The sequence below is a fragment of the Megascapheus bottae genome, chromosome 10 (assembly GCF_031878675.1).
Source record: "Megascapheus bottae isolate mThoBot1 chromosome 10, mThoBot2.hap1, whole genome shotgun sequence".
Taxonomy (NCBI): Eukaryota; Metazoa; Chordata; class Mammalia; order Rodentia; family Geomyidae; genus Megascapheus; species Megascapheus bottae.
This window is the reverse complement of record NC_143518.1, coordinates 10,375,435-10,401,692: the sequence shown is the minus strand read 5'-3', so window position 1 is coordinate 10,401,692 and position 26,258 is coordinate 10,375,435. Positions and strand designations below refer to the sequence as shown.

The 26,258-nt window shown below is 34.7% G+C and overlaps 1 protein-coding gene across 3 annotated transcripts; it reads right to left on the bottom strand.

Moving 5' to 3' along the window:
• Positions 1-706: 706 nt before the first annotated feature.
• LOC150057581 (olfactory receptor 14L1-like) lies at positions 707-25,203 on the bottom strand. 3 transcript variants are annotated; one of them, XM_090339755.1, is made up of 6 exons: positions 24,714-25,203; positions 7,438-7,489; positions 4,963-5,011; positions 4,593-4,712; positions 2,339-2,411; positions 707-965 (listed from the first exon to the last, which is right to left on the bottom strand). In XM_090339755.1, the coding sequence occupies exons 1-2, from the start codon at positions 25,201-25,203 to the stop codon at positions 7,470-7,472; spliced, it is 510 nt and encodes a 169-aa protein (XP_090195881.1). In that variant the 3' UTR covers positions 707-965; positions 2,339-2,411; positions 4,593-4,712; positions 4,963-5,011; positions 7,438-7,469. The 3 variants fall into 3 exon arrangements, with proteins under 3 accessions (XP_090195881.1, XP_090195882.1, XP_090195883.1); XM_090339756.1 differs by lacking the exon at positions 4,593-4,712; XM_090339757.1 differs by lacking the exon at positions 4,963-5,011.
• Between the last annotated feature and the right edge of the window lie 1,055 nt (positions 25,204-26,258).

Here is a 26,258-nt window from a genome sequence, read left to right as displayed (position 1 = left end):
ATTTGATGATTTTCTAGTTTACTCTTAAGCTGTAAATATTGTTTAGTCTGAATACTAAGTTTATTTTATATAGATAAAATTGTATTCTTCGTGTTCTTGCAGCAATGAAATGATAAATGGTTTAACTGATAAGCTGAAGTGATCACTAAACATCATACATATTTGGAAGCACAACGCTGTCCCAATCATTTAGTATGTTTATAATGTATGAATAAAAGTAAATAAAATAAAAAAGGAAAATAAAAAGACATGAAATAGTCTGTTACAATTTCCTCTGACCTTGTATCTTCAACCTTATCTTCATAAAAGAAGGTTAAGACTTCTCTCATAGAAGTTGCCTCAGATGACTGGGTTGTTACATCAATTTGCTGTTACATTTTGTTCCGAGATAAATGTGATTCTATAGGAAAATTGTAGCAGGCAATGAGAGAGTGCTTTTGTAAAATTATTGACTTTTCATCTAGACTTTCAGGATGCCCAGAAGACAACTATAAGCAAAAGGAAAGCATGGCATCTGTGCTTCTATTTTGTAGTTGTATTCATAGCCTAAAATTTTGAGTTAAATTCCTGATGGACTCCTTACATGTGCAGAATGTTCCTGTGAAGCTGATAATTTTCTCCGTATAGGACTGCAGACAATGAGGTGAGGGTAACTAAGATAATTTCAACACATTGGAAATATCAGGTATTATGAAGTTCTACTTCAGAAACCTGTCCTGGTGCCTAGAAGACTTCATTTATTTTCCTCAACCTTTCTGGAATCAGGGAGCCTGGCAGGCAGATCATTCCAAGAGTTTGCCACCCTGTGAGTAGGAGCAGTTAGTTCATGAGACCAGATTTCTCTTCACTTTCACATTTGTAGAGAACATCTTGAAAAGCAAATGGAGATTGTCTTCTGAGCTATGCAATTCTCTCCATAGTACATGGCATTTCTCTACCTCGTCCTTTGGAGTAGTGGCAATTACCTTCAGATTAATAAGACATGAGGAGAATAGAACTGAGAGAGTGATCAATCATATCATAATTTCATGAAACCTACTTGATTATGCATAATTCTTGTTCTCTTTCCCTGTGTAATTTTGGAGATCTTGTTAATACCCCTAAAAATAGAATAGATGGCTTGAATCTTTTTGTCTTTCCAGTAAAACTCAATTGACTAAATCCTTATCATGACTTTAACTATTAAATTTTGGGTTTGAATTTTGCATAAGTTACCACACCTGATTTGTTCAGACCTTGAAGCCAGGCTGTATATGGCCTGAGAGTAATGAAGCAATGCAGTTTCCTGTTCTTAGGGAACATTACTATCTCTAGAAATCTATCCAAAGAAAAATATTTCATTTTGTTGCAAGAATGAACTTTGCTAATATTTTTCACTATATTCATAGATACAAACAAGGATAAACAAATATTTTATATAATGTTTATATTACTTTCAGTCCATGCAGTCCTAGTGTATTGGATATCTTACTAGTAGAAGTAAATGTGAATTTAGAAAACTTTGTCTTTCAAATACATACATGTGTAATAGAGCCAACTTGTCAGTTTCTTTTGTTTGATTTGTTTGTGAAGGAGTCTAGAGCTTATCATGACAAAATACTTTCTCATTTGCATAAATAGTTTCTTTTATCATGTCACATTGCCTGCATATCACTTTATGTTTCAATGTTTTTATGTGTTCAGTTACTTGTTCTTCATTGAAAAAATATATATGAGACATTGAGCTAAATGATAGTGTCAAAATGACTTATTTCTGTAAGCTTGTCTATTGGAGAAGGAAGAAAAAAGTATGAATATGATCAAAGTAAACTGAACACACATGGAAAAACACAATTAAATCCATTTATATAACTGATATAACCAATTAAAATGTAAAATACAAACAAAAACTCACCAAAATAAACTAGTAAAGGAGATAAAATTTTGTAGCTAGTTTTCAGGCAATAAAGTATGTTAGTTTAACCAAAAAGGGCTGAAAGTTGAAGGTAGGAAGATTTCAGTTTGCAAATGAAATGGGGAGAAAACAAATTAGAAAGGTCAGCTCAAAAATGAAGGTGATGAGAAACATTATGTAGTAAACTGAGAGAATGTGTAGTGAATAATTCTGAAGACATCTGCCTATTTCAATAGCCAGTCAGGAAAAATACATTAAGAAAGGCAAACAGGAAAAATATGGATTAAAAAGACTGTTGATTTCCATGGAAAAAATAGTTGTATTGTTTTTAGTGTCTTGTATTGTTTGTATTGAATTGTTTATAGTACCTACAACATTGAAAATATTTTGTTTCAGAATAGAGAGAACCTTAATGTTTTTACCATAAAAGTATGAAATCCATACCTGAAAATAAGTTAGATCTTTAAATCACTTGGACAAAGATGTACTCATACTTAAAGAGAGCATTCCAACAGGTCTACAAGAGAGAGGAAAAATTTTAACCTCAAAGAAATCAATTTTGCCATTGAGGACTTGAAAGTAAAACAGAACAAAGATCTTCTTTTCGAAAACCCTCTTCATGCAAATCTCTAAGCTTTGATAAGTCAGTGATCTTTCTAACTCTGTGTAGCTTCTGAATATAAAAGGTTAACGAATAAGGCATTTGAAATTTTCTGGAGACAAAAGATATACAACAGGTCTTTTTAAAGCATTTGGATAACACCTCCGGATTTCCCCCAAGGAAGGAACTGTTTATGAATTGCCTTATTAAGTGATTCTGTCTTAATACAATTAATGTGATCCTTGCTGTTCTCAGTAGACATATTGCTCAGATTGCACACAACTCTGTGGCATAGGTCATAAAGATCATGGCTCATACTTTCACTAGAACTATACTACACTGCTTATATATTTCTTCAATTCTTTCACTACAGATTTATGGATTAGGCAACAGTTGTAAGCAAAAATTACAATATGTAATAATCATTAAGAGACTTTGTAAAAGGGATGACTACTGTCAAATATTCCTAAGGATATTTTTCAAAATTCTAGTGGCTTTGACTTAGAGGGTCTCTTATGAAAGTTCAAATATGTATTTAGTCTATCAACCTAGTAATGTAGCTTTACTTAATACTCTGAAAATACAATACTACAAAAATCAACTAGCAGGTAAGGTAAAATAAATTGGTAAGTCACTTGGTAAATCTCTTCCTTGAAGGAAAGAGAAATTTATTTTTAGAAAGTAAAACTATGAGAATTTGAAAATTACATATTTTGTTTATGTTTCTTTTTTTATCTGGCTGCTGGTAGATCTTAATGTCATTGGTTAAAAACTGATAGCTGGGGCCAGGAGTGCTCTCCTAGCATGTACAAAGACCCAGATTTGAATCCTTGGTTCCACATAACAAAGAAAAAGCCGGAAGTGGTGCTGTGGCTCAAGAGGCAGACCACTAGCTTTGAGAAAGCCCAATAACTGTGCTCAGGCCCTGAATTCAAGCCTCAGGACTGGCAAAAACAAACAAAAAAACCTTATAGCTATATCAGTAAAAGTTTTTGCTCATAGCAACATAGCTACCCCAAATGACATTTATCTTCTAACATTATGAAAAATTGTTAAAAATGATTATTGTGCCTGGAATGTGGCCTAGTGGTAGAGTGCTTGCCTAGCATGCACTAGCATGCACTAGCACGCATGAAACCCTAGGTGTGATTCCTCAGTACTACATACACAGAAAAGGTGGTAAGTGGAGCCATGGCTCAGGTGGTAGCTCTAGACCTGAGAAAGCTCAAGGACAGTGAGTCACTAGTCCCTGAGTTTAAGACCCAGTACCACAAAAATATCTTTCTCATAGTATATATTGAGTTATGGAAATTTATATATTTTAAGTTATGATTATAGATGTGTCATAATTTCCTACTACTATTCAAGAAATATTGGATACTTTTCCTAAAATATTAGTCAAATGGATTTTTCCAAATAGAGAAGAATAATGAAAATCAAGTAGTTTTTGTTAAAAGAAACTGATTTTTAATATGTTGAATCAATAAAAGCTTTTCATTTAAAAAGTAGTTATTTGTGACTTGATTTCATATGTAATACGACACAAAATATAATTTTCAACTATTGCATAGTATATGCAGTTTGTATTAACTTTGTTTTACTCTACTGATACTTGGTTCGTATGCTAGAAAAACATTTATTGTTTGATAAAATTCTTGAGATGTTAGTATATTGCATTATGGTTTCTATTTTAGCCCTGATCACAAGTTATATTGGACATTTTCCCCCATATTTATGGATAGCTGTAGCATTCCTCCTCCTTCTCCAGCTCCTCCTCATTACCTCTTCCCTCTTCCGGTGAGTTTTATTTGCTCAAGGATAAGGCTTTTCCAGTTGAGCCACAGCTCCACTTCCAGCTTTTTGGTGGTTAATTGAAGATAGGAGTATCACAGATACTCACACTACTTCACACTGAAATCCTAAAACCTCAGCCACCTGAATAGGTAGGATTATAGATGAGAGCCAACAACTCCTGACTTTTAATTCTTCTTTTGACAGTGTCTATACTATTACTCCTACTAGTCATTAATTTTGAAAATATTTCAAATTTACAGAATCATTGCAATAATATTGTAGAGAACTCTGGAGTGACTTTACCTTAATAATGACCTTGAAACAGCACAATTAGCATGGTATCATTCATCTCTCCTGTTCAGTCCCATATTGCTTTTCTTGTACATTTGCAGCAATACATATTATTGTGTATAACATTTCATTCTTTTAGAACAGAACAAAATCTAAAATCAGATAGTGCTAGTTGTCATGTCCATTTAGTTTCTAACTTGAATTTGATCGTCAGTTATATTTTGCCATTTGTGCCATTAGTAATCTTAAATAATGTAAGAAATTATTTAAGAAAATATTTATTTGAAATTATCCAGTCTTTCTTCACAATAGCATTTACAATCCTATTCCTTGTTAGAGCACTAAATGAAAAGAATCCTCAGAGATAAACCAGACAACTAACCTTTATTAAGTGCTGTATTGATGAGAAACTTTGTTCTTACTTTAATATTCTGTAGAAGAAGGAATAGCACATTACAAGTTTTTTGAACAGTTTAAACTTTGATGAAAGGCGAAGGAAAAGAAATATCTAGAAACACATATTAGCTGCAACTTTGATCATTTGTTGCTGAAATTTTATTAAGTCCACATACTTCAAGCAGAGTTTGTATTATCCTCACTGAGTATTTCTTTACTTTTATTTCTCAGACTTTCAAGATTGGAAACTTGAGATCTTAGTAACATTAAAACATTTATTTTGCACAATCATAACATTTTCAAACTGCCCAAATGATATCATTATTGAATAAGCATACATTTTCAACATTTTAATTTGCTTTTCTAAAATAAAGAACAGAAACTCTCCAAACAAAACGAACTCTCATGTCTTCTTTCCTATTATTGTTCAATACCTACCATAAACCAATTAGATTTATTGTTTATGTCAAACACCATGTATACTATCTTACATTTGGCTATCTATTAAATTCTGGGAATTACTAGAATACTGGTGTAAGCTATAAGTGGGAGGAAAGAAGAGTGATAAAAGAGGTAACATTGAACAAGAGCATTGTCCTCATGAAAAATGACCTGTTGCAATAAACCCATCTGCATAATTAAAGATGATAAGAAGAGCCAATCAGTATATACAGGCACAGCTGGGATTCACATATACAAAGGAATGACTCAAGAAGACTTGGATGAAATCAAACCTTCAAGGACCTTGGACATAGATGAATATCTTCAAAACTGTGAGAAAATGAGTGCCTACGGAGTAAAATACCTAGTCTGTATGATTTACGTAGGAGTCAAATAAGCTAGTATATTTTTGGTCCAAAATCATGACATATTTAGTGAAGAATGTAACAAAATATGCTTATTACTTATATATGGAAATATAGAACACAGCATTTAACTTCATTGATCAAAGCATGCACCGTTACTATTGTAGTGTTGTCTGCATTAGTCTCAGATCAACCCTGATAAGGTGATAATGAAGTTCCTATAAGATTGTTACAGGGATGGTGATTATTACAAACTACTATGAGACTTTGAGGAACTAAAGAGAAAGAGGTATAATCTAATAACGAATTCCATAACCAATGTGAGGTATCAACAAGAGGGATGCAGATGCTAAAACAGGATAAATGAGAGAAATGTCACATACCACTTGGAGATGGATTTTGAAGAAAACTAATGAACAGAGGAAGAGGCATATGTGTTCTAGAATATAGATACCCCTGTTGAGTTTTATTATGATGCTTCTTAAAGAGTTTTTATTTATCCTTAAAGAGATTTCAGCTGGACACTGTTACATCATTACTGTATTATGGGGTTGAGAACTGAGTACCATGGCTCAAAGCCAGCCCAGAAAACCGAAAGTGGCACTGTTACTCAAAGTATTAGAATGTTAGCCTTGAACAAAAGAGCTCAGGGACAGTGTATACACCCTGAATTCAAGTATATTACAGGAAAAATTACTCTTAAAACAGAATTTTAAGACAAAAATTGTACACATGGCTGAGATACCCAGAATATTTCAGTAAATGACTATATTATAAAATATTTAAATGAAAGCAGCAAGTTCTAGGTCATCATTTCTTCAAGGTGAAGTTATTTAATTTCCTTTGCTATATTTTTTGAGACATGGAGTATGTAATATGTTGTACAGAATCCAATTACATAATACACCAGGACCATTTATACTAACAGCAACTTATTACTGGTAGAATTTTAAACTTTTACTCTCAGGCTGCTCACAAGCATGCTATCTACTGGGAGTTCAGTTCTCCCTAATTAGGCAATTTCTAGGGAACTTTCAACTTAGTCATCTCTGTAGATAGTGAAGATATAGAAGGAAGTTTCCTTCACTGTGTTCTGACTTAAATCCAGGAAGAGACTGGATGAAAGTTCTTAAAGTGGTGATTAAAATACCTACAGTCCAGGTGAAGGAGCCCAGACTTAGAGGACTGCCTCACAGTGCAGCTTTCTGTTGAAAGATTATCGTTCTCAAAAATTCTATGATGCAGACTTAAGTTGTTGCATGACTATTTTAGGGCTCAATAGGGGAGAGTTTCTTGTAATTAATCCCATAGTGATATCCTTGTTGGTGTTTCTTGAGGGAAAGATGGCGTATTCAACAATCAGATGTGAGAAGGACATGTAAGGGCCCAGAAAGGAAAATTAAGGCAAGGCAGAATGTAACCCCCTGAGACAAACCCATGGAGTCTATAATGTTTACATGTGTAACTGTAGAACATGAAATAGGGACAAAAGAACTCTCTAAAGGTGACTTCCATCATGTGAAACATTAATAAATATTAACCCAGAGCCTGTCTGAGTTGGAAAGATTGTGTTAGATGAGGAGAACTCAACAGAAGTGCATAAGGCAATAAGTAAGCTATGACACGGACACATTTAAAGTCAATCTCGGGCATACCTTGTCTTCTAGACTTGAGACTGTGTCTTACTTTAGTACTCCTTCTTTGAACCTGAGAAATAAGGATTTTAAATTAGCTGTAGGTAAAGTCCTGTGGAACATTAGCTATTGTGTAGAATAATGGTAAGATGACAAAAAGTTGAGGTTAGGAACTCTCATTTTCTTTATGATTCTTTAACTAGATACTTAAGATTTCATTTAGATGAATGTTATGAATATCATGTGTTACTCTTCCCTGGAAGCACTGGTGTGGCCCTCTTTGCATTTCTTTCTCCTGAGAACCAGGGCACAAGCACCATGCCTACAACTTAAGGGGTTGACTTCTGACCTTCCCTTCACACACACACAAAAATACATTTCATAGGAATTTTAACAAAAAGGCATCTACAAAATGTGTGGTTTTCTTACCCCTACTTTAAATATACATCAGTTACTTCAGAAAATCAACAATAGCACAGTCAACTCCATGCCTTGCAAGGGGGTTGATGCCACAGGTCAATGGCTGTCATTGGAAAACGTCTGTCTTTGTGGGTTCCCTCTTCCCTCTCCCAGGTTTTCTGTTCCCTGTCATCCATCCACAGAACACAGGTGGATGAGGCTGGCTACTCAAAGTCATCTCCAGAAGAGGCCTATGGTTCTTCTAAACGAATGGACAGCAACGGTGTGACTTTCTCTGTCTAATTTATCATATGTCCCCAACTTCTTCACATCTGAAATGTCTGGGTGGAATGAAATAATCTTTTGACTGAACAGAAGCTTATATTATATTTATTATAGACACAGGCCAATGCTTTTGGTGGGTCCGTGTGAGCATTGCTCACCATTCCTTCTAGGATCCACTGCTCATCCTCCAGGGCTCAGCTCGCCGTCTAGAGCCCCTGTTAGGGCTGGTGTCTGTTTGTGTGGCAGGGCTAGGTCTCCTCCAGTGGGACAGGAAGGTGACCCCAGGCCCTGGATCGGGTGGGCATCACGGCCTAGAATGCTGGCCACCTTGATAAATCTGTCCTCCAGCCCCTGAAAGCCTCCGCCATGTTTGTCTCCTTGCTGTCCCTGCCAGCCACCACCCAAGAGTACCCACAACGCCACGTAGAGGGGGTGATACTAGATACTCAGTGTGCATACTAAGGACAAGAGCGGAGTGGGCCTCATCTTGATCTTTGAATGATCATCTGAGGTTTCCTGAGTTAGGCTACATGCACATTTTCTTTCACACTCTCAGTCCAAGATACCCTGTGTGTGCAACGTCTTCCTCCAACTTAAAATTGCTTCAATATTTTAATTTGTCTGCGAAGACAAATATGGCCACAAGAGAGATCATTTTTAAACAACCTTTAATCTTATTGGCTTGGATAATCTTTCTTCCTTTACTTTATCTAAGAGTTAGTCAATTTTGTTTATGTTTTCAAAGAATCAACGTTTTGTCTCAATTAAAAAAAACAGTTGTTTAGTCTTCATTGCCAAATTTTAATGCTTTTAATATTTTTCTTTCCAACTATATAAAATTTTACATATTCTTATTTTTCTAAGTGCTTGGAGTTTCTCATTTTTTAATAGCATAATTATACTTCCTCTTAGTACTAATTTGGCTGTGTTTAGATGGGTTTACTAAATTTATCATTTCAATCGAATTTAGGATTGTTTTATTTCTTCAATGATCATTTATCAATGAAATTTCTAGTGTAAAATATGTTTAGATTTTTAAAAATAAAATTTTATTTTTTTTATTTTGTATTTATATTTTTTATATATTTGTATTGTAATTAATAGAAGGGTTACATTATATTCACCAGATAGAAGGTGCATTATTTCACATACATTGACACTCTTTTTTATGTCTTGGTCTCCATTTCCCTCCCACCACCCCCACCCCTCATTTTGTTTAACCCCCTTCCCTATCAGATTTCAAATAACCAAATACACATATATACAATATATCATATAACAAGGTGAAACACTGTAACAGTACTGTAACAATACTGTAACAATTTTACGATTTTAAACTTATATTTTGACTGGTCCCCTGTAGCTCAAACTTTTCTTAAATGTACCATCCAAGCAACCCTTCTGAAGGGGATCACCAGTGTACCCAGAGTCACATATTTTATTTGTTAGTGTGAAAAAGAAGGTAATACATCAAGACAAGGAACTGAGCTTGTCAGTAGTCTTTTTTTTTTAATTGTCAGAGTAATGTATAGAGGGGTTGCAGTTACAATCACCAGGTAGCAGGTGCATTACTTTTCATTTTATTTTACTATGTTCTCCTAAAATCCAGGAAATAATTATTGGTTTCCTTCAATTAAGGTATGTTTTATGTCATAAGATATGATCTTAGGAGAATTTTCCCTGGAATTTATTTATGTTAAATATTCTGTGGACAACAATTAACTCCATTTCAGCTATAATGTTATTTGTGAAGTTCCCTTGTTGAATTTTAGTCCTAAGTGATATTAGTGAGTATGGACTCTTATTAATGTCACCCAGTAACTTCACATTGGGCCTTCCATTGTTATTTCCATCAGTACTCACTTTATGAGACTAGATCCACCAGTGTTTGGTGTGTGCTTGTAAGTGTTATATATCATATGGAATGTTTGTCAGTTGAAATCGACTTCTTTGTAACAAATTTTGACTTGAAGTCTACTTCATCAAGATATAAGGAGAGATAATCCCTCTTAATTTAGGGCTCTGTATTCTTGGAAAGCATTCTTTAACCTTTCATTGTAACCCTATGTTTGTCTTTGATAGGGAGATATGTTTCTTGTAAGCCCAGTCTAGGAATGTTTTTCATGTTAAGTTTTATTATCTCCTTTTTCTATGACTGCTAGCATTAATGGATACTGTAATATAGGTTAGCGGTTATTTTATTACAAGGAATATAACTTCAAAAAGTGTTTTTCTTTGATAAGGTTTTTCGATTTGGGACTTTTTTCTTCTCTCTTGCAGCTTTCAACATTATGATGTTTACATGCATAATTCAAGAAATTATGACATATTTTTCTGCTTTGTATAGTAGAGTATTCTTCAAAACCTATCTTTCTTAATCTTTTGAATGATTTATATGACTTTAGCTTCTATTATATATATGTGTATATATATATGCGTGATTAATAATAGGCTTAGTCTTTAAATGATGTCACATGGTCATATGTGTTCCATTCATACTTAAGTTTTGTTTGTTCATCTGAATACTCTAATTTGTAGACTTTCTCTTTAAATCTTGATATCTGTTTGAGGCTGCATCTCAGGTCATCACACTCTCACAGGTGGCCCTCTCCCTATGCTAGGCTTCCATTCTTGAAGCATTGTGGATGCTTTATAAAATTCTTACAGACTAATCTGTTGGTCATTGTCCCCTCAAAGAATATTAACTCTTACTGCATTCTTATAAGGATAGAATGTGGTAGATCCCTTCTTACATTAGATCTCATGGGCACATTTCTCATGGATGCCTCCACAAAATCCCCCAAATTATCCCACTGTCCTGTATGAGAGATGTGACAAAGTTTCAACTGTCTGCAAAACAAAAGTGTCCTCCCCATCATCAGCTCATACTTCCCCTGGACCAGTATCAGATGTCTTCCATCCAGATTGGGGAAACATGCTCCTGGTTCTAAGCTGCCATAATCTATTCAAAATTGTTATCAAAAACGGAACAAGCAATGCCACTAGCCTCACTGTTCCTTCATCCTGATCTTAAAATGATCAAATTTGTTTCCTTATGTTGTAGAATGTTTTGAACCATAAATCTTTAATGAGGTTGACACAATTTCTCTTTGTCCTGTTCTGAAATATATTTTAGGCATTGCTTTTTTCTCTACATACACCCCTTTAAGAGCTGACCATCATTTTATTTGTTTATTTTTATTGTATTGTATAGAGGAGTTGCAGTTACATTTGCCAGATATTAGGTGCATTACTCCTCACACATTGATACCCCCTTCTCATGCTGACCACAGTTTTAATGCTTCAATTCAGGAGTTAAAGACTTCCTGTTCACTTTCACTTATTATTCTTCCACACTATAAACTCTTCTAGTTTATAATCTTACATATCTGAAGGAAACAGTACAAACAATGCTAAAAAAGGATCTCTAGGATATAGAAACAAAAGCCATATAATGAAAGATTGTTGTCCTTAAGGTACTATGTTATTTCTCAGCTCTTTTGCTGTCCCTTGGTTATCTCATATTGTTACAGTATCTCACTTTGTTATCTGATATATCAGATATATTTGTATTTGGTTATTTGAAATTGGATAGGGAAGGGGGAAAACAAGATGGGGGGTGGGGGGAGGGAAATGGGGACCAAGACATGTGAAAGGGTATCAGTGTATGTGAATTAATGCATCTTCTATCTGGCAAAATCATGTAACCCTTTTATTAATTACAATAAAAATATCAAAAAAAGATATTTATAAATTGTTAGGATTAAGTAAAATGGCTGGTGGCCCAAAATACTATTCTCAATAAAAAGAACACTAAAAAGAAAAACTCAGAAACATAATTAAGAAGTTTGACACATCAAAAATCCATTTTTTGAATTTATAGCTTGGAATTCTGACTTCATAATAATAAAGCTAAAGTGACAGAATATGAAGCAAATATATTACACTACATCATTTATTTAATATTTAATATTAGTTAATGCATTATGAAATTAACACACGTTATAGAATTTTTGTTACTATATTGAGGGAATTTTTGAGTCTAAGCATTGTATTTGTTCTTTCTTACACTTTTGACATTTTATCAACTTTATTATCTGTGTACTTGCTCACATCAGAAATTCGGACTTGAAAAGCACTTGTAGTCTATTTTAAGCTTTTTATTTAATTGTCTACACTGCTGTTGTCATGATCTATTCTTTGTCTTAAAATATATAATATTTTCCAGTTCTCAAATTGGAAATATAGCACATACTGTACTTAAGTCCTGGAAGGCTGGCAAGGTTGCATCCTTTTAGGAGTTTCCAGTGAAGAGTATTTCTTGTATCTTCTAGGCCTACAGATTAGCCTTCCTCTCTAGCCCATGATGACTATTACCCTTCAGTGACAGCGGGGCTGGTCCACACTCTGAGCAGTCTTTTCATTCTTTAAGAGTTAGCATTGTAGACTATGGATTGTGATCACTTGGATAATCAACATATTACAAACGCTTCACTATAATTGCACTTCTAAGTTCCCTTTGAAAGAGAAGCAATGTATTCCTAGGTTCCAAGAATTTAAACAGATTTTTTTTTTGCATGAGAAACTTCTATATGGCTCCTGAAGTCTGAATTATATGGATCACTCATGACACTCATGTAGGTCCTAATATTGTAATTGTTTCATAGTGATGTGCCTGTAAATCTGATTCCAGTTTTTTAAAATAAAATATTGGCTTAAAACAAAGAAAAATTTACACCATGCCAGAAAATCTAGGTAACTATAAGCAATGCCCACAAGTGCAACGCAGACATGTCGTTCAACCTTTCTAGAGAGGAGAATATTGTTTCATTATTTATTTATTTATTTGGTCATGGGGCATGAACTGAGCCAGGGTGCTGTCCCTGAGCTCTTCGGCTCAAGGCTACTGCCCTACCCCTGGGCCTGAGTACGGTCCCTGAGCTCTTCAGATCAAGGCTACTGCCCCACGCTTGAGCCAAGCCTCACTTCCCGTTTTCTAGAGGTTAATTGGAGATAAAAGTCTCAGGTCTTTATGTGCCCAGGCTGGCTTTGAACCTTGATCCTCAGATCTCAGCCTCCTGAGTAGCTAGGATGACAGGCATGAGACACTGTCCAGCAAGAGAGGAGAATATTGTTTTATCCACAACATTTAATATTATGGATAATGTAGTTTCCACAGAAGCTTCCATAGAGAAGCTTTGATTTCTTTGTTTCTCAGACTATATATTATAGGATTTAAAGATGGAGGCATCACCGAATAAAAAACAGACACTAAAAAGTCTACAATATGTGGAGAATCAGGGACTGGCTTCAAATAGGCAGTGGCACCTGTCACCAAAAATGTAGTGACTACTATGAGATGGGGCACGCAGGTGGAGAAGGCTTTGGACCTGCCTTGTAATGATGGCATTCTCAGCACTGTGGCAAAGATGTAAACATATGAAATCCCAATGCACACCAAGCAGAGAAGTCCCCAGAGGATCCCTATGGTCACACTAACATCAATAGTGACATGTTTCTTAGAGCAAGAGATCTTCAGTAGAAAGGGGACATCACAGAAAAACTGTGGGACTTTTCTGGAGCCACAGAAAGATAAAGAAAAGGTCCCAGCTGAGTAAAGGACCCCAAAGATGCTTCCAAACATCCAAGAGGTGGCTACCATCTGCACACATAGCCCCTTATTCATGACAACATCATAGTGCAGAGGGTGGCAGATGGCCACATAGCGGTCATAGGACATGGCTGTCAGTATGAAAAGCTCAGACCCAACAAAGTGAATTACCAACAAGACCTGACACACACACCCTGGGAAAGAGATGAGGCTCCTGTGAGTAAAAGAGTTCAGAATATGGTTTGGGACAGTGACTGAAATGAGACCTGCATCAAGCAAGGACAAGTTCTTCAAGAAGAAGTACATGGGGGTGTGAAGACACGGGTCCACAGTGACAAGGGTGAAGATGAGAAGATTTCCCATGAGAGCCTCCAGGTAGATCAGCAGGAAGAGAAAGCCATGGAAGACCTGGAGCTGCTGGCTGTCAGAGAACTGGGTGAGAAGGAAGTTGACTTCCATTGAGTAGTTGAACATGACACTCACTGTGTTTTTTGTAAGCAACAGAAGAGGTTCACACCCTTGGGCCGATGATAAATATTCCTTCTCTTTAGCAGAGTATTCTTCCTGCAATGGACCAGGCACATGGTGTTTATAAAACTGCCATATTTTTTAAGTATTTGCACCCTTAAAAATTACTAAGGTGCCATTTCCACATGTGTTAGAATGTGCCAGTTAGAATATTTGAAAATTATCTTACATTGGACCTGACATCTTTATATTTGATGATTCTTCATAAATCTTAAGTTTATTCTTTTTTTTTTTTGCCAGTCCTGGGCCATGAACTCAGGGCCTGAGCACTGTCCTTGGACTTTCTCAAGGCTAGACCACTTGAGCCTCAGCACCATTCCGGCTTTTTCTTTTCTATGTATGTGATACCTAGGAATCGAACCCCGGCCTTTGTGCATGCTAGGCAAGCACTCTACCACTAGGCCAAATTCCCGGCCCTTAAGTTTATTCTGAATTAGTTTACTTTCTGAGTAAAATCATTGGCCACTTAGTCCTAATACTTAGCAACAATTTTACAGAGAATCAAGTTTTTATTTTCTTTAGCAGTGTCACATCCTCAGCCTCTCACCCCCATTTGAATCACCCCTTCTCTGATTGAAATGCATTGTATTCATAAACTGTTTGTTATATGATGTCTCTTTTGTACAACTACTTAAAGATAGTACAAAAAGTATGTAAAAGCACTTGTATTGTTTGGATCTAATAGCCACACAGTACAAGAGCGAGGACTCAAAGTTGCATACCCAATGCTATGGACATGTATTGGAACTATAAACACAACTACATAATCATAAAAACTTATGACTCTATAGACCTAATGTTTCATATATACATAGATTATTATGTATCTATGACATACAAACCCTCAGCCTAATTTTGTTTATGTTCTAAAATCTAAGTGCCAGTGATTATATATAGAAATTCCCTTCTAATACCAGAAAATCTAGGTAACTATAAGCAATGCCCACAAGTGCAATGCAGACATGTCGTTCAACCTTTCTAGAGAGGGGAATATTGTTTCATTATTTATTTATTTATTTATTTGGTCATGGGGCATGAACTGAGCCAGGGTGCTGTTCCTGAGCTCTTCAGCTCAAGGCTACTGCCCTACCCCTGGGCCTGAGTACGGTCCCTGAGCTCTTCAGATCAAGGCTACTGCCCCACGCTTGAGCCAAGCCCCACTTCCCGTTTTCTAGAGGTTAATTGGAGATAAAAGTCTCATTTGAAATATGATGTAAAAATCAATGTTAATAAATTCCTTAATTAAAAAAGTATGTAAAAGCAAAAAACTTTTTAAAAAGTAATTTCATATTTTGTATACAAATGCACAAAAAGGCTAATGGTGAAAATTGGAAAATTGTCTCCTATCTCTCTCCATATATGTACATATATAAAGATATACGATTATTTGAATTTTAGTGTTAACATTAGTTTTATATGTTGAAATTATGAATCATACTAGCTACCCTCAACCCAAACCTGGTTTTTAAATGTACTAATGTACATGCTATTTCTCTTTCATATACACATAGTGATACACTGATAAACCATACTATATATAGTTTTATTATTATGAAGATGGAAGCATGTATTATAAACATTACAAGGTGCTAAAAAAAAGTAGCTATAAAAAGTAGCAGCTCAGTGATGGCCGAAGCATCTCTGAGTAGAAATTCTCCCTTCAAATGAACACTTTTAGTGTGTCAGAAAGTCATGTCTGAAAAATTTTAGGTAGGGAAAGCAGGACAATTTTAGTTGCAATCCATTGAACAAAACCCAACATTTATAATAAAACAAATATTTAGTCTACACCATTTATTTTCCTCCTAAAACATCCTGAAGTGGCAATATGCTAATTAAATTAATGGGTATCTTTCCAATTTGTCAAATTCCTGATTCTAGGTGAGATGAGAGATCCTCCATGAGTCCTAGATTTCAAATATGGTATACAGGTGAATGGCAGTAAGCTTCTCTTTTCCAACCTAAAGCACAGCATCTCTGGATTGAACCTTATGAGGACTAATCAATTTGATGCTGATGCAATTGTAGTGAGCAGTAGGTAGTTTGTGTAGCATACTCCATTCATAGAATGAATTCTTTACATTTCTGCAGAAGAGTTCATAAGTTACAGCACTTTTTTTTCAAAGATTGTTTCAGCATGTATTTGTGGTAAAAGGGAGTTTCAGTATTTCCTCCATTCATACATAGAATGAACTAATCAAACTCCCCCATCCACTCTCTGACCTTCAAAAAGTTCCATTGTTTAATTTGATGCTTCCATCAGAAAGGAATGGAAAAACTTGGAAAAAATACACTAAGTGAAGTAAGTCATAACAAAAGAAACATAAGCTACATGTTTTCTCTTGTTTGCAAGAGAAATGCACCTATACAAGTGAAATTAACCCAATGGATAGTAAAGGACAAATAATTCCTCTTGGACATGATTAATTAAACATTCACACAGTGAGACCAAATATTCTTAGAAGAGGATCACAAGGGTTCAATAACTATGTGCATATGATTGTATAAAATGATGTTTATCAAAATGAACTCCAATAAATAGAAACAGTTTTTTTTCTTTTTTTTTTTTTTGCCAGTCCTGGGCTTAAGCTCAAGTCCTGAGCACTGCCCTTGGATTTTTCTCAAGGCTACAGCTCTACCACTTGAGCCTCAGCACCACTCTGGCTTTTTCCTATGTATGTGGTACGGAGGAATCGAACCCGGGTCTTCGTGCATGCTAGGCAAGCACTCTACCACTAGGCCAAACTCCCGGCCCAGAAACAGATTTTTTTACAAAAAGTTTCATTGTTTTATATTCATACATGTATATGACATATTCTGATTATATTTATCCTCATTCACTCTCTGTTGGTTGAATCCTTTCTAACGATACATGTCCCTTAACAGAGATTGTTATACCCTACTGTGATTTAATATGGCTTCAGGATTTTGACTCTATCTTTAAGTATACCCTCCCTAGGAACTATTTCTACCTGGAAATTAAGTGTGGCAATATTTTAAGATAAATCCAAATAATCTTTTCCTTTTCTTTTTCTTTACAGGAATGTAGATTGAACTCAAGATCTTGAGCCATGCCTTCACACTCCTTTAAGCCATTTGTCACTTCAGAGTTTTGCAAATTTCCCCAGGTCCAGCTTTTTATACCTCTTGCCTATCTGAAATTTGTTGAGATGGGGGCCTCATTTTTTCCCTGTGCTTTCCCAGTTCCTGATCTCTACATTGAATAACCAGCTTTTATTCAGTCAAGGACCTATTTTGCTTCTTCTAATGCTTTCCCTTTTACAAATGTTGAAATACTTAAGAAATAAATCCACACATAATAGTTAAAGGCAAATATGGATCCAAAATGTTGCACATTTAATACTATCTTTCAGAAACAATATTTTCTAACATTGTTTTTCTTTCATTCTTTGATTCTAATGAAATGAACAGCTTTAGATTCTATCATTTCCATGATACTTTTATCTCTAAGAAGGCTCATTGTTTCATATACATTATAATATTGATCATATTTAATGCTTATACAAAGCACTTTCTTGAGTTATTGTGCTTTAGTACCTTTAAAAACCATAGCAAATAAAATCTTTGGCCTATTTTATATGGTAAATGAAGCTTAGCCAGATTAAATAATATGAAAACATGGCACTGTCATTTGTTTCCATTTTATTTAGTTATGAAGTTATTGTACACAAAAATGGTAAGGATATTTAATGAATTTTTCTGTTCTTTGTCAATAAATTATTTTACCTCCATGTTATATTAATACTTAATGCACTCTATCATTCTTAAAGTCACTCTGATCAGCTTTTATACATTAAAGGTTATATTAAAAGTAGACATATTTAATAACATGGCATTGAGCCTTAGGAGAACACAGGGGAAATAGGAGTTTGAAAAATTCATAATATAAAGAAGTGATTAATGTTCTATGACACTTTGTTTCACATTATATAATCATGAAATTATCAAACTATACCCACATGTATGAACTATAATGCGCACATTTAATTTAAAAACCTTGTATTATCTAAATGAAACTAATATCAAAGGATATTTAGGTTTTTACATAGACCAGTTCCTTGATTGACAGTTTGTACATACAGAAAGAAGCTTATTTGTTTTTTCCATGTGCTTGGTTACACATTGACCAGGAGATATCTCTTCCCACTTGCTTTTCAATAAACATATGCAGCCCTACTATTCAGACTCACCCAGTAAGATTCAGAGCACCAATATTAGAGTTCTTCCATTATCCATGGTGTGGCGGAGAATGTCAGTGAGCTTTATGGTGTCCCTTTTTAATTGCATCACCATCTGGAAGCACAAAGTCCTGAAGACAGTCCTCAGGGGCAATACGGGGCTGGTGGAGCCTCATTCTCTACCAAGATCAGTGTAGAGAGCCTGGCCCTGGCCCACGTGACTCTCATTTTGGAATCCTTCTGTGGCTGTTCTGCTAGGGCCAAAGAACCTGGCCTGAATCCTGACCAGAGACTCATTAGATGGTGCCCAGGGCATTACTGCAGTCCCAGGGGTCTAGTCTCATGTTCTGAATTCTTTCACCAAGTTTTAGCTTATTTGCATTTCTGGGTGTTTGACATATTTCAATTACATTAAAAAAATAATATCATGTATATTATCATGGTTTCTTTTAGAACAAATGTTAGCGTTATAGTATAAGAATCTCTGTGCTATAGTGTAAGAATCTCATTTCTCCTTATGAAACCTAGAGAAAAAATTCATGAATGCATGACTTTCAGTTATAACTTTAAGAACTGTAATTTAAATTCTATATATCATTGTAAAAATCTGAAATAACTTAAATTTGATAATTACAATAGCCACCAGTGAATAATTAATGTTAGGAAAGGAGTTACTTTAAAATGAACTAAAATGTATAGAAAGCTGTAAATGGCTTGAAGAATATTTCTTGTAAACACAATATGAAGCCAAGTAGGAAAGGTTCTTATAGAAAAGTCTTCCAAATTTGCATAACACATCCTAAAACAACTACTCCTGTGTTTGTCCATAAAAATGTTTAGAAAGTAAGTATAAAAAAGGTTGCAAGAGTGGAGTCTTTAGTAAGAAGACTATGTACTAACAAGAGGAAATAGGTTGGTCCCTCTCTTCGTGTGATGTGACGACACAGAAAGTGTTCATGATGAACAAGGAAGAAGAATGCTGTCAGCAGAAATCTTCCTATTATGCTCTGATAGCAGCTTTCCATGATCTTTAGAACTTTGACAAAATAAATTTTTGTTCTTTAAATTGCCAAGTCTATGGTACTTTATTATAGTAAAGAAATTTTAGAAATTTGTAAAAACAGTCAGAATTTCATATTTATGAGAAAAAAATAGTTAAATATGCTTGGTAAGTGGAGGAATTCTTGGGATTTTCTAAATAATAATCTGAGATACTAAAATTATGAAGTGGTACTATGCATATAGGTTATCTGCATTTATTATGCTTGATATGTATTATAAAACAAACTCAAGTTCATAAAATAAATATATAATCCCTGTAAACTATGTGTTAAGCTACTAAGTACAATATGGAAATAGTTAAAGTTATCTAAATCAACAAAACATTTAGAGACATTTAGTCAAATGTTACTTAAATTTTAAGCAAACAACAGAATGACAAATGTCATATATAATAGTAATATATGTACATATATATATGTTGACTATCCAAATTTAAGAAAAAGCTATGTAGATTTGGATATAAGAATATGATAGGGTTTCAATTTTTATTTTTGGTAGTGCTGGGGCTTGAACTCAGGGACTGAGTTTTGTCCTTGGACACTTTTTGATCAAGGCTAGCACTCTGCTACTTGAGCCACAGCACCTCTTCTAGATTTTTCTGAGTATATGGTACGAACGAATCAAACCCAGGACTTTATTCATGCTAGGCAAGTACTTTACCACTAGCCTATGCTACTGGCCACAATACTTTTGCTTCCTTAAATAATGTGTCTAAAACTTGGTGCAAGTTTTTAAGTGATTATCTCCTGTAATGCAATCTGTTAAACTTCAGTAAGTGCTACTTTCCATATTCATATTCAGTATATCAATATGCTTACATCCTTGTTTCAGAATGAGAAAATTCTATATATGTATGTGCATGTACACATGCGTGTGTACATGCATTTACTGAATTAAGACAAACTAGCTAATGAGCATATACACAAAAAATAAAAAGTGCAAATAAAAAGGTCATAAATCCGTATGTCTACTTTATACAGAATGAGCTGGGATTGTTCTGCATTACAACAGGCAAATAATGAAATTCTATGAAATAACTTTTTAATTTTTTTTGCCTTTTTTATTGTAATTAGTAAAAGGGTTACATGATATTTGCCAGATAGAAGATGCATTAATTCACGTACATTGATACCCTTTCACATGTCTTAGTACCCATTTCCCTGAAGGTTCTTTTTTTTTTTTTTTTTTTTTCCCAGTCCTGGGATTGAGCTCAGGGTTTGAACACTGTCCTTGGACTTCCTCAAGGCTAGAGCTCTACCACTTGAGCCTCAGTACCACTTCCGGCTTTTTCCTAGGTATGTGGGACTGAGGAATCAAACCTGGGTCTTTGTGCATGCTAGGCAAGCACTCTACCAACTAGGCCAAACCCCCTGCGAAATAACTTATTTTAAGAGAAATTATCATTGCAATGAAATAAAAATTCCTCTAGTATAAATTCAGTATTCATCTTAAACAAAATTATTGAAATAGCAAGTGTACTTAAAACTTTTCCAAAGAGAATGGGAAAAAAAATCATTACTGGGAAAAATGCTTCTTTGGTTAACGATTTTATCCAAATTTGAGCCAAAGGTTTTTCTTAACCAACATTGTTATAAAAACTCATATATATGATTTGAAGAAGTTAGAAAAATTAACCACTTGAGTATAAACATATATACACATATGTGCAATAACAGGGTTAGAAAACTGGACACAGAACTCTAATTCTCATTAAGTTAAAGTTTAACAGAACAAAAATCTAAATATTAGTAGATCAATATACTTTCCCACAATGTCTCCTAAAATGAATTTAACTGTCCCCAAGTTCCCAATTTATTCACTGCCTGAAAAATACAAACAAAATTTAAGCAATGAAACATTTAATCATTTACATTTTTCAAATTATACAAAATTATGGAGTGCCATGTAATAAATTGATTACAATCTTGCAGAATGTAATGGTCATGTCAAGTTATATAACATTTCCATCTCCTAAATACTTTTATTTTATTATTGGATAGCCTGATAACTATATATATATATATTTATGGACTTAAATGTGTCCTTATATATGTAATTACTACATATGTACCATATAAAATATGATTTATTTCACTATGTGTATGCCGTATGTATTTGTCAAGATAATTGAGGTTTCCACTTATTACTTTACCATTGGAGATTTCTAATATTTAAGTTATTTCATATGTTTGGTTTGTGTGTGTGTATGTATGTGTGTATGTATTCGATGATCTTGAGCTATAGTCACATCCTTATTCTATCAAAATTTCTACATCTATATAACTATAGCTACGTTCTTATACATAGGGTGCAAGCTCCTGTACTATGTTAGTCGACATCCTTCTTAAATCCTAGTGGTCACAGAAATAAATTTAGATAGACATAGAAAATGGTGTGCTGGGAGTATGGCCCAGTATTAGAGAGCTAGCCTAGCATACATGAAGCCCTGGGTGCAATTCCTCTGTACCACATACACAGAAAAGTCAAAAGTGGTTCTGTGGCTAAGTGGTAGAGTGTTAGCCTTGAGAAAGCTCAAGGATTGTGCTCCAGCCCTGAGTTCAAGCCCCAGGACTGGCAAGAAAATAATTGGAATGTTAAAGAAAATATGTTCTTTCTTTCTTTTTTTTTTCTTGTCACTTGTGGGGCTTTCAAACCATGGCTAATGTTCTGCCATGCTGAACCACAACACCATTTCGTGTTATTCAGTGGTTAAATGGAGAGAAGAGTCTCATGGGAGTTTCCTGCTGGGCTGACTTCTTCAAACCACAATCCTCAGATATCAGTATTCTAAGCTGGTAGGATTCCAGATGTGAGCCCCTGGTGCCTGGATTTCTCTTTCTTTCTTTGGCTTATTTCACTAAACACAACTATTGTTCTCTAATTCCATCTGTTTTCTGTAGAATGTTAGGAAGCCATTCTTCTAAGGACACACTCAAATTCCATTTTCTTTGTCTATTCACATCTTGCTGGTTATCAAGATGATGATATATATATGAGCTGTTTAAGAGAACACTACAATAAATGTGCAATTCAGGCTTCATTTTGATGTGTCAAAATAATATTGCTTAGCTATACACCAAAAAGTGAGGGCATGAATATTATTGATGTTCTACATTTACTTTACTGAGTACTCTTCATCCTACTCTTAGGAGCACCTATAATAATTTAGGGAAATCAAACTAATAAAGGCATTATGTAGGCATGAACTTGTATATATATATATATATATATATATTTATGTATGTATATATGCATCATGTATGTACATATTCATATATATCTATCATCTGTCTTCAGTAGAATTGAAGTACTTTTTCTATAAACCAAGCACTCAAAAAGATATCACAAAAAATAATATGCATTGTTCTGGAGTGAAAGGAAGCATACTCAAATACAGGATCCAGGTAATTACTGACGTAGAAGGCAGCAGGGTGCGGTGGCTCACGCCTGTAATCCTAGCTACTCAACAGGCTGAGATCTGAGGATCAAGGTTCAAAACCAGCTTGGCACAAAAGGGATCTGAGACTTTTATCTCCAATTAACCTGTAAAAAACAAGAAATGGGCCTTGGCTCAAGTTTAGGTCGTTTGCCTTGAGCTGAAGAACTCAGGGGTAGGACAGTAGCCTTGATCTGAAGACCTCAGGGACAGCCAGCAGGCTGAGTTCAAGCCCGATGACCCACAAAAATAAAGAAACAATCAAGCAAAACACATCAATGCAATTTTAAATATTTGTAACTTCTTAAGAATAATCCAAGCTAAATACTAAATGGGAATAATAATAATGGATATTTAAATGGGGAAACATTATATATAGCGAGAATAGAGCCAAATTTTTCTTGTATCAAACACACACACACACACACACACACACACACACACGCGCGCGCGCGTAAATAAATAAATATATATATATATATATATATATATATATATATATATATAAAAGATTTTTGGTGGGTTATGGGCTTGAACTTGGCCTGGATGCTGTCCCTGAGCTCCTCTGCTCAAGGCTACCACCCTACCCTTGAGCCAAGCCCCACTTCCCATTTTCTAGATGTTAATTGGAGATAAGAGTTTCAGGTCATTTTGTGTCCAGGCTGGCTTTGAACGCTGATCCTCAGATCTCAGCCTCCTGAGTACGTAAGATTATAGGCGTGAGCCACCACACCCGGCTTCATCAATATGATTTTTAAAATCAAATCAGCCTTTAAAATAAGAAAATTTTGTATAGTGTTTCTGGAAATAAAGGAATTCAAGCAAGAAAATATAAAAAAGGATTTTATAAAAATTATTCTGATCCATTGTTGAATGGTAACAGCTTGGTAAAACTATTTAAAGAAAATAAAAATGAAAATATGCTGATGGATTATTTTATTAACATTAAATGGTACATATTGTCTCTCTTCCCTCAAAAATGGCATGACTTAGCAAAATTGGAATGAAATATTAAGTTGCATTAAAATTAGAAATATTAAATTACACTACAACTATTGAACAAATTGCATCTGTCATTAGTCAACTTGACTAGAAAATGAAAAATAATTTTCTAAATTTAAATATAGATATAAAGCTATAGCATTTTTATTAATTTGGAAACTTCCAGGATCCCATTTACATTTACTTTCACACAATTATTTCTGGTTGTTTATGAGCAACAAAATGGAATAGCAGGCATCTGATACTTGTAAGAATAATCCTGTAACCCAAATGATTTGACATACTTTAAGTAACAATGTCATGTATTTACTGTACATTTACATGCTTGTGGTCTTTTTGCCACCAAGAATATTGTCCAAAGCCACCTTCATGTCCTGGTTTCTCAGACTGTAAATGACCGGATTGAGGGCAGGAGGTAACAGAGAATAGAAGACAGAAATGAAGAGGTTCAATGATGACGAGGATTGAGAGGTTGAACCTAAATATGAAATAAACCCAGAAGAAAGAAACAATGTTACCACAGTGAGATGGGGAACACAGGTGGAAAAAGTTTTGAGCTTACCTTGGGCAGAAGGAATTTTTAAAATGATGGCAAAAATGTGGCTATAGGAAAAAACCATTAAAACAAAGCATATGAAAGCGAAACAACAGCTAACAATGATAAATATGTATTCTAGAATTTGCTCCCTAGGACAAGAAAGTATAAGTAGTGAAGGAATATCACAGAAAAACTGATGCACTACGTTGGGACCACAGAAGTGGACAGAGAAAGTACCTGCAGTATGAAGGGATCCATACAGAAACCCACTGAGCCAGGCAGCCATTAGCATTTGCATGCAGGAGCCTCTGTTCATGATGACCTCATAGTGCAGGGGGTGACAGATGGCAGCATAACGGTCATAGGACATCACTAGGAGAAGGGCAAACTCAGTACCCGCCAAAAATATAACAAGGAAGATTTGTAAGGCACATCCCCCAAAGGAAATTGAATGAGTATTGAACAGAGAGTTTGTAATAAACTTAGGGACAGTGACAGAGATATAGCAGATGTCGATCAAGGACAAGTTCTTCAAGAAGAAGTACATGGGGGATTGGAGATGCTGGTCTATGGACACGAGGGTGATGATGAGTAGGTTTCCCGATAGGGCAACCAGGTAAACAAGGCAGAAGAGTGTGGCACAGAGTCTCTGCAGTACTTGATCATCTGGGAATCCCATGAGCAGGAATTCAGTTATGGTGGTCATGTTGGTTGATGTCTCCATCATTATGATTCTTGCCTGTGAGAATACAAGGAAAATTAGCATTGTTTCATTTAAAGCGTGAGTTTTTTTCTTGGTACTATTGATTTATTCTAAGGACATATCAAGTATATCTCTATGAAATAAGAGATTATACCACATCTTTCAAATTATATTTTAATATAATTGTGAGTCATTTAAAGCACTCTAGACTCTTATGAACTGATAGCATTCACTTTATGAAATAAACAGGTTGGCTAAGGTTTCCACCAATGAAGATTTTCTTTTTTTCATTTTATTTAAACTTTATTCAATTATTTCTTATTATCTTTAAGTAGTTTTACAAGTGGGTATCAATTTAACATGCCAATTTATGGATTCAGTGCATCTTAATAAATACCATACCTTCCATTATCACTTCTCCATCACCCAACTATCTCAATTCTCCCATCCATTTAATTTTCACATATGTACATTGACTTCAGTCCTTAATAACTTAGAACTAAGAGCTAGGACTCTGGTGAGTCTACTAAGAGAATAGGGGTCTTGTGAATATTAAAAATGTGACACCAGTAATGAAGATTTCCTATGACTGCCATAATAAGCTAAAAGTAGTGTAAAATGTTTCAGTAGGATAAATAATTACTTATTAATGATACTGGCAATCTGCTTTAATTCCTGACATATGTTTCACAGCTGAAGAGATAGAATAAAGGATTTCAGGCATTCCCTTTTCTACTTTTCCCCACCTTATTCTACCATAGATATGAAGTAAAAGTTAAATGATTGTTTATTGCATTTATCTGAAACAATCACAGAATTTATTGAGAATTATCTACATCTTTCATATAGCTAAGGTTTACTGTTATGCTTACCATCATTTTAAGTAAGAAACTACTTAAGATATGAGCAGAGTTAAAATGATACCAAGAGGTTTATCCTAGATGCACATAAATAAGAGGGAATATACTTACCTATACTATGTCCAATGTCTGGACTTCATTCTTTGAAATAATGTGAATTTGAAAGACAAGAATGAAGGTGGTAAAGGAAATTTCCTCAAGTGCTTATCCAGCTGGGTT